Raw genomic sequence first — 10000 nt, forward strand, 5'->3', positions numbered from 1 at the left:
AAGTTCAAGTGAAGTCATAATCCATGGCGTCTTCTTCTTCTTCAGCTCAACTTCGTCTCATGTCTGATCTCAAATCCATCATCAATGAACCCCCTGAGGTTTTGATTTTGATTTTTTTCAATTTATTGTTTTTGATCAATTTAATTTTATGAAATAATTGATCAAATTTGTTTGGAATTCATTTTTAGGGTTGTAGTGCAAGTCCTTTATCTGATGATAATCTATTTGTTTGGAGTGCCACCATTTTTGGGCCAGATGAAACCCCCTGGGAAGGTGAATCTTTTTCCGTGCTATTAAACTGTTGTCATTGGGTTTTGAACCCTAGATCTTGACTGTCGTTTCCATCATTTTTACCTTAATTTTTGTTTTTTATGGGTTGATTGATTGTTAAATCTGCAGGTGGAGTTTTTAGTCTACGGTTGACATTTACTGACAATTACCCAGAAAAGCCTCCTCGAGTTCGTTTCACCTCTGACATTTTTCATCCTAATGGTAACGTTTCCTTTTGTCTTCCTAGTTACTCCATTGAATTTTGTAATTTTTTTGGGTAACTCTGAAAATATACTCCATAATTTAAAATGGGATATGAATTGCAAGTTAGAGTGATCTTTTACCCATGACGGTAAATTACCTAGCAAATCTTTCTCTTCAATTTGTAAAAGGTTCCCTTTGAATCTTTTATAATGTAATTTAACAAATTGAGATCTTTTTAAATGTGATGTAACAAATTTAATAAGATAGAGAAAAGGGCAGGGGTTGAGCATAGGTACTTGAGAATGACAAGTGATTGAGCATTGATTGTTACTTTGTTAGAAATGACATAATATGGGACGGACCAAAAACGTTACTTGAATGTGGAGTATAGCACATAACAAGGGTATGTCAGTGAAGACTGTTTTATTTTTATTTTTATTTTTATTTTTATTTTTTTTTATGGTATTCTCATTGTAGAAAGATGTTGCTAGATTCAATTGTGATTTGTGATTATCAATTGCCTTCTTTGTGGTTATGACAACAAAATATGAGCTACCTGTATCTTTTTTGCATTCTTAAGAAGTCAAAATCTTGTTGAAAATTTGAATTGCATAACGAAGAACAATTATAAAAGAAGTGGGATTATATTATATTCTTGATGCTCATATGTAAAATTAAACATTAAACCTGTGTCCGGGTTCTTCCGATCTTTCTGCAATATAGTGGTTGGTTTGTAGTGGAAAATTCAAAATTGTCGCAATAGGGGTAACGGAACATTGATGCACTAACCTTTATCTTAACACCAAATATCATACAAAAGCATTAAATATCCCTCGAAACAGCCCAAAACGACTTTTTAAAACCTTTACAATGCAAGAAATATTAGTTTGGTGTTTTTGGAAACCTTTACAATATGGCGGATGCGATGCTATTTGGCATTGTTTTTGCACTATGGGTTTTTCATGCTGTGTATATTTGTAAATGTTGTAGGATCACCTATGTCTTGGGTGTGCAATTACTTTCTGGTACCATCTTTAAAAATGCCTTTTGATTCACTAATATAGTAATAGCCGGTAACCTAAGAGACCGTCTTTTTGAGTGATGTCTCTCGAGCCCACCCTATTAAAGCTTGATAAAACTAAACTAATAATGGGCTCACCAAATTAGGGATGGTCTCTCAAAGAAATTTGTGATATAGTAATTAATATCACTTGATAACTGATTATACTGTTGCTTTCGGGAATGTGCAGTTTATCACGATGGAACTTTGTGTATGGACATCATCCAGGATGCATGGTCACCATGCCACAATGTAGCAACAATCTTAACTTCAATCCAGGTACTCTTCTGTCTTGTTATCATTCGTTCACATGGTTGCCTTGATGTTCTGTTGTTGCTTTCTTGTTGAATGATCATCTACTTTGATATCATTCGCCATTTCACACCTATAATATTCTCTGCAGTCTCTTCTAACTGACCCCAATCCTTCAAGTCCTGCAAATCCTGAAGCTGCTCAACTCTTCCAGCATGACATTCAGGCTTATAACAAGTTTGTTACTTTTAATTATCGTCCCTTTCTTTTATAAATTCCTTATTTTGATACTAACAAAAGAAAAAAAAAAGTTATACAATCAGTTAAATTTGCTTACTTAAGCTTAGCTTTCTCTAAATCATGGATCTTGAACAGGAGGGTTCGTAGATGTGCTCGTAAATCAATCGAGTGTTCTTGAAGGCAAAAACGAACATTATTTAACCTGGGATATTGTTCAATTAATGGAATCTTGACTTCATCGCTGTAATCATCCTATAAGCTATCTCACGATCAGTCATGTTTGTTCGTTCCTGTGTAATTGGAAATTGTCGCACAAATCCTGTCAATAACACGGAATTCCACTTCTCATGTATGCATCATTTATTCAATTCAATTTAAAAGATTTTTAGTTGTAATAAGTGCTTGTTTGTACTGTAAACTGGTTATACTGAAATAGTAAAAATTCAACACAATTTCAGAACAGAGATATGCAACTATAATCATAGATGATGGTGTTACGTAACATGAGTAGAAGACATAAAGCCAAACAATGATATGCTAAAACTTGAACAGTCGAGCAGAAGAACATTTGAAGCAGAAAACTGACATTTAATTAAACATAAAATTTACTTATTTTATTGCCTGCATTTAGTCCCCAAGTATGCTCATTTGTTAGTCAGAATCCTCCTACATGTGTGAATACCACATGTTTTTCAAACAACCTCAAAATAAAGCGTACTCAGGTCATTTCTTAAATTTCACCAAGTGATACTCGAGTTGAGGGGCTTTCTTCAATTGCGACATCTTTATGATGAGGGTATTGGTTTGCCTGCTTTCTCACCTACCCAGACCTTGCCTCTGGGCGGAACTTATTAGGACGATGATGATGATATGATGAACAGTTGTAATTTAGCTCCTTTTCAATTATCGCCAACAATTATTTCCACACGACTCGATCTTATTTTGAGTTTTGGTAACATATAATCCGATTTCCTTTCATGGATGATTTTAGTTTTATAAGTCTAATATTAATCACAATAATTATAAAATTGTTTGAAAAATATAAAATTGTTTTGAAGATTCTAGAATCAGATCTACACCCATATCCATTTGTTTTGAACTCTTGACTAAGACTCTAGACTTTGACCGATCCATAATGGGTCCTAAATTGAGTTATTTAAATTTAAAATTGTTAATAAATGTAAAGACTCTCGACTCAGACTCATACCCATACGGCTATACTTAGTCCTATTATTTGTTTTGGACCCAAATCTCAAAATTCAATGTCTTTAAAAATTTAAACTCAAGCACTAAAATTACAGTTGGAACCGTCACGGATCTAATAGAGTCTTGGACTTGCGACTATTCTAGCTGGCACGAATGAATTTCATACCAAATCGATTAGATAAGTCTTGTATATGTATGTTTGGAGATTACGAGTATATGTGAGGATAGTCATGATTGACTTTTACTCGTCTAACTACGTTTAGCACACACTTAATTTTTTTCAAAATATCATGTTTTATTTATTGTATATTATTTTAAAAATTGCTTAACTTATGTTTGAGAATTATGATTTCATTTTAAAGCATAAATTAAACTCAAATTTAGTATTTGATAAATTAAAAAAAAACTCAATTTTAGATTTGAGTCAAATACACATGTTGTAAATTTGGTTAAATATAAGAATGACTTTTCAAAAATCTTGTCGTTCTCAAATTCTTCATTAACGATTTCAAAACTGAAATTTAAAATGAAGTATTTGTTTCTCAAACGCAACCTTACAACATTTGATTGATTGAACATTTTATATATTTCCTCCTTTCATTATACTTGTTATATTTGACATTATGCGCAATCAAATGTGTTACTTTGATAATTTATATATTGAGCTATGGACATTAAAAAATTATAAAAAAAAAGGATTTTATGAACGTATATAAATTAGACGATTCAAACAAATTTTCATTTGATTATATTTTTTCTTGACTATAATTTTTCTTAAACGTTAGCCGCAATGTATAAGATAAGCTCAAATGATTAAATAGTGGCATAGTGCCAATAACCATAATATATAACAAGTATTTCAAACTGTGTAAATAGGAGAGAAGACATTTTGAAATGTTGCGCGATGTGAAATCTTAACCATTATGTCGCTCTTAAACTCTATGTTAATGACTGTTCCATCACAATTAATTTGAAAATGAACATTATTGACATTCACAAATATCAACATTTGTATAAGACATTTAAGTCTATTGGAAACTTAACTTGCTCTCTGAAAATTATGTAACTTAGCATTTAGTGATATTTTTTACATGCTCAATAGTCAATATGTTCTAACATGTTTCAACTAATTCACGAGAACATCAATTACTTTAATTTGTTCAAAGGTATGTGTTGGTAGCATTCATCATCATGAATTTTCGTCTAAACCATCTACTTAGTACCTCCGTTTAAGTTAATTTGTCTCATTTACAAATTATGTATATATTAAAAAATTAAAAATAATAGTAAGTTAAAATAGTGAGATATTTAGAAATAAGATAATATAAAAAATAAAAATGGTAAGACTATATTTCAAATTATTAAAATAGACTGAAAAAAATAAAGCTAATTTAAAAGACTAAAGGAAGTAACAATTTGTATTCTAAAATTCTATCTTATCTCTGAATCACATGAATTAGTAGATTAAGTACTAGACTAGGAAAGTTAACAAAGAAAGTGGCAAAGAAAACAAAAGATAATTATACCATAAAATTGAAAAGAATTTTTTTTTATTTTTTTTTATTTTTTTATTATTTTTTTTGAGTATTGGAAAAAAGTTCTTTGTTGTGTTATACAATAGTGTTTTGCATGGACTCGTATGTGTTCTATTGTATTAACTATTTCACTGATATAGAAATGACACTTAATAGGAGAAATACATTTGATGTAATTAATCTATTTTGATATTTAGTTAGGATTAAATTAAATTGGATGTGATAAAATATTTTTATATTCTTACCATTGTTACTTAAAAGTTAAATTGGCGCAAAATAGACTTAATATTTTTAAAATGTTTAAAATTATTTAAACTTAATACACACATTAGAAGTAATTTAGCCGATGTGATCATTCAAATTAAAAATTACTTAATTCAAAGGATTCATACATTATATTTCCGTCATTCTTAAATTAAACTACAACCTTTGGATGTAATTATTATACAAAGACATTATTACAGAAAATATCGTATATATGTGATTTTTTATTTTCTTTCATTTGCTGGAACTAAGATTGCCACGGAAAATTCAAAGAAATAATAATATTATTGCATTTGACAAAGTTCTATGAGATTGTCATTTATCATCATTAGCAGTGAAATTATTAATTATATAATGATAGACTTATTTAATTGCAAATCTATAAAAAGTACACAATAAATTAATGGTTAAAAATTATATATTTAATTTAAATTAAATTAGCAAGGATATCATACCATTTAAAAACATTTTTTCTTTACAAAAAAACTACTATATTTTTGATTATATATGAATTACTAAATATGTTCATAATTATTATAAATTTGATGACATAAGAAATAGATTTACACGAAAATTAGTTGGGGAGTTCATGCAGGTCCATGAAAGCTTCTGGATGAAAGGAAAATATCATATTCATGCAAGTATCCTTCAATGAATGAATCTATCTTAGCCCAAGGCCCATTTTGGATAATAGTTTTAAAAATGCTTATTTTTAACTTTTTTTTTTTAATTAAAATTGGCTTTTTTTCCCAAAAGTTTCCTAGTACACAGAAATCTAGCCCAATGCCCAGGCTTGCCTATGACCTTAACAATTATTTGAAAAAAAATCCGACTCTAGTTGAGAAACTCAACTCCAAGTCAGAGTAAATTGAAGTTGCATTGTACAAAATAATTTCTCTAATTTACTTTTTTCTTACGTTTCAAATTGTTTGTTTCATTTTATTTTTTACATGCATTTAAAAATATATGCATGTTTGAGTCTCAATATTTACAATATGCTTCATAAAAAATATAAAAATATATGCTTAAATTTTATACTTTACAACGAATCTAGCAAAGATTTCACATTAATTTAATTTGACTCATATGAGCATTAGGGGATATGTACTGCAGCATTATCAGACACAAAAGAGAAGAAAATAAAAGAGAGAGAAAAGCTGTTTGTATTATTGCATTACACCACATGTAAGGACTGATGCATCCTTATACACAGAGGGTTGTTATAACCGAAAATACAGCTGTCAAAGGGAAAGCAAAACTAATACATGCAAGAATACTAAGCTACTGTATTATACTCTTATCATCCCCCCTTAAACTTGGCTGGGGTATATACACCAAGTTTGGCTATTAAGTGACGAAACTGAGTAGACGGAATGATCTTGGTGAACATATCGGCTAGCTGAGAAGAAGTAGGAAGGTAGGTTACTTGTAAAAAGCCTTCCATAATCTTTTCACGTGTGAAATGACGGTCAATCTTCAAATGTTTTGTACGTTGATGATAAACTGGGTTCTGAGCAATATGGAGAGCAGACATATTGTCACTATGCAAGGTAACAGGCTTTAAAGATGTTAAGCCAAGTTCTTCAAGAAGACGAACAACCCAAACAATCTTAGATGAAGCATTGGCCATGGAACGATAATCAGCTTTAGATGATGATTTTGATACCGTAGCTTGCTTTTTTTGATTTCCAGCTAATGGGTGAACGACCGAGAAGAAGAACAAAGCAGGATATAGAACGTCTAGTATCAGGACACGCCTCCCAATCGGAATCAGAATATGCGTGGATTACCAAATTTTCAGAATCAGAGAGAAGAATGCCTTGGCCCAACATGGCTGATAAGTAACCAAGAGTATGTGTAAGAGCCTCAAAATGATGAATGGTTGGTTTTTGTATATGTTGACGGAGAGCTTGGATAGAATAAGAAAGATCTAGGCAAGTATGAGTGAGGAAGGTGAGTTTACCAACGAGGCTAGGATACAAGGTAGGGTTGGAGAATAAAGGAGAGTCATGAGAAGATAGTTTATGGTTTAAAGGAAGAGGTGTAACATGAGGCTTGAGAGCAACAATACCAGAATCTCGAAGCAATACTTTACTAAATTTTTGTTGAGTTACAATGATGCCACTTTGATTATATGTAAGTTCAAGACTAAGGAAGAAACTCAATGGACCAAGGTTTTTAATACTAAAAGCATGATGTAAATGGGACTTGAGCCGAGATATAACATTAGGATTATTACTAGTGACCACAATGTCATCTACATATACAACAACAATGGTGATGAAATCATGAGATTTGTGAGTAAACAAGGAATAATCCAGTTTAGATTGAATAAAACCCTGAGAGATAAGTGCAGATAAGAGCTTGGCAAACCCCTGGCGGGAAGCCTGTCTAAGGCCATAAAGGGACTTGCAAAGTTTACATACCATATTAGGAGGAGCAGATAAACCATCAGGCAAAACCATACACACATCCTCATTTAGGTCACCATGCAAGAACGCATTATTAACGTTAAGTTGATGCAAGGGCCATTTCTTAGATGCAATAAGAGCCAATATACAACGAATGGTGGTCGTACGGACTACAGGAGAGAAGGTATCATGAAAATCAATGCCATATTCTTGAGTGTAACCCTTGACGACAAGCCGAGCCTTATATCGTTCAATGGAACCATCAACTTTGAGCTTAATTTTATAAACCCATTTGCAACCAACTGTTTTCTTGCCAAGAGGAAGAGGGACGAGATCCCATGTATGATGATCTTGAAGAGCTTGAAGTTCAGATGTCATTGCTTGGACCCATAAAGGATCTTGTGTAGCTTGTTTAGAAGTTTAGGTTCATGCCATTGACTTTGAGAGGCAAGTAAAGATTGATGAACAGGGGGTAAGGAATCAAAACGGACCAGATTGCACCAATGAGCTGTGTGACAGACAGAATCTTTTAAATGAGAGGGTGGTTTGGTTAGGCGAGTAGATTTTCTAGTAGGTAGAGAAGGGAGAACAGTGGGTTGGGACAAGTCAACAACTAAAGATACTTCAGGAAGGGGGGAGGAAGAAGATATATTGTAGGTTTGTGGAGGAATGGTAGAAGAAGTATTATCATTTTGTGGAGAAATAACAGAAGCATCAGAAGGTGAGAGTAAAGGTGAAGTAGTAGGGGTAGGATTAGTAGGACTAGAAGTAGAGGGAGATAAAGTGAAAGGGTGGGGGTATGGGAAACGAATTAGAGGGAAGAAAGGAGTCATCATAAGGAGGAAGAGGAGTGTGAGCTGATAGGTAAAAAGTAGATAAAGGAGAAGTACTAGGGGTAGTAGAGTGGTAAGGAAGATGATATTCTTGGAATGTGACATCCCTAGAAAAGACAATGGAGTTGGTAGTAGGATTATATGTCTTGTAGGCTTTTTGACTAAGGGAGTAACCTATAAAAATGAAAATGTTAGCTCTGGGATGGAACTTTGGTCTGTTGTGCTTGAGAGTGGATGCAAAACACAAGCATACAAAAGATTTAAGGTGTGAAATATTAGGTGGTTCACTAAATAGTTTTTCATATGGGGAGATGTTACCGAGAACAGGTAAGGAAAAGCAATTGATGAGATAAGTTGCAGTTTTGATGCATTCTCCCCAAAATCAGATGGGAAGATTAGATTGTAAAGAAAGGGCACGAGCCACTTCCAATAAATGACGATGTTTACGCTCAACGACTCTGTTTTGTTGAGGAGTATCATGACAAGAGGTTTAGTGAATTATACCATGATGAAGATAAAAAAGTTAGCATCACTGTCACAATGTTCTTTGGCATTGTCAGTCCGAATGATTTGAATTTTTGAGTGAAAATGTGTGTCAACATAATCATAAAATTGTTTAAGAAAAACAATGTATTGGTTCTTGGATTTCATCAAATACAACCATATGGCTCTTGTAAAGTCATCGACAATGGTTAAAAATAGAGTACAACCATCATACGTAGCATGTCTATATGGGCCCCTGATGTCTATATGGAGTAATTGAAAACTCCTAGTATTCTTTATAGAGCTTAGAAGAAATGGGCGTCTAGTTTGCTTGGCAGCCAGAAAACAAGTTCAAAAAACAGTATCATTGAATTTATTTACATCAATATCAGGAATTAAAACCTTGAGCTATGAAAGAGGTAATTACCCTAGTCTAAGATGCCACAACTTAGCTAGGTCAATAGTTGATTTATTTGATTTGGAGTATTCAACAGCAACACAAGTGGTTGAATGTAGAGATGGAATGGAAGGAGAAATATCACCATAGTAAAGGCCATGTGAGAGTTTACCAGGAACCTTTGTCTTTGAATGGTCCTGAAGCACACATTCACCAGCAGTAGATAGAACATTAGTGCAAACATCAAGACAAAGTTTAGATACTGAGATTAGATTAAATTGAAAATTCAGAACATAGAGGACCTTTATGAGCACAATACCATCTATCAACACAATATCACCACAAAGATCAACCATCACTTTTCTACCATCAGGAATGGTGATACTATGTTTGGCTCCAAGGATCTATTGGACAGAAACAAAAGAATCCAAAGAGTTACACATGTGGTCCGTAGCACCACTATCAATGATTCATTTAGAGACATTTATTTTAGAAAGGAAGCATATTTTACCTGCAAGATTTACAACACTAGGTATGGTCTCAAGATCCATGGGAACAGAATCAACAGTAGTCTCTTTGTGTTAGTTTAGCAAAGTCATGAGACTGTAAAGTTGAGTAGCAGTCAGACCAATGATTTTTAAGATAAGTTTTGTTATCATTTTCTTGCACACATCCAGCAAATTTCCTTTGCTTGAAACCAGATGGATAAACATTGAGTTTAAAACATCTCTCAACAGAATGACCATGTATTTTACAATGATCACAGAAATAGGTGGAGTTGAGTTTTGAAGCCAATGCTAGCCTTGGTTTTGTTAAATGCTCCATTATCTGCATTGTTATGCTTA

The 10000-nt window shown here is 32.7% G+C and overlaps 1 protein-coding gene across 1 annotated transcript in view; it reads left to right on the top strand.

Moving 5' to 3' along the window:
- Positions 1-2488, top strand: part of LOC130807362 (ubiquitin-conjugating enzyme E2 2-like) — a 2748-nt gene extending 260 nt beyond the window's left edge. Inside the window, exons 1-6 of the mRNA XM_057672547.1 lie at positions 1-98; positions 189-273; positions 400-492; positions 1725-1813; positions 1938-2023; positions 2162-2488. The exon at positions 1-98 is cut by the window's left edge and continues 260 nt beyond it. Coding sequence (XP_057528530.1) covers positions 24-98; positions 189-273; positions 400-492; positions 1725-1813; positions 1938-2023; positions 2162-2204 — 471 coding nt within the window. The 5' untranslated portion in view covers positions 1-23 and the 3' untranslated portion in view covers positions 2205-2488. The remainder of the gene's footprint in view (positions 99-188; positions 274-399; positions 493-1724; positions 1814-1937; positions 2024-2161) is intronic.
- Positions 2489-10000: the final 7512 nt, after the last annotated feature.

This window comes from Amaranthus tricolor, chromosome 3 (assembly GCF_026212465.1).
Source record: "Amaranthus tricolor cultivar Red isolate AtriRed21 chromosome 3, ASM2621246v1, whole genome shotgun sequence".
NCBI lineage: Eukaryota > Viridiplantae > Streptophyta > Magnoliopsida > Caryophyllales > Amaranthaceae > Amaranthus > Amaranthus tricolor.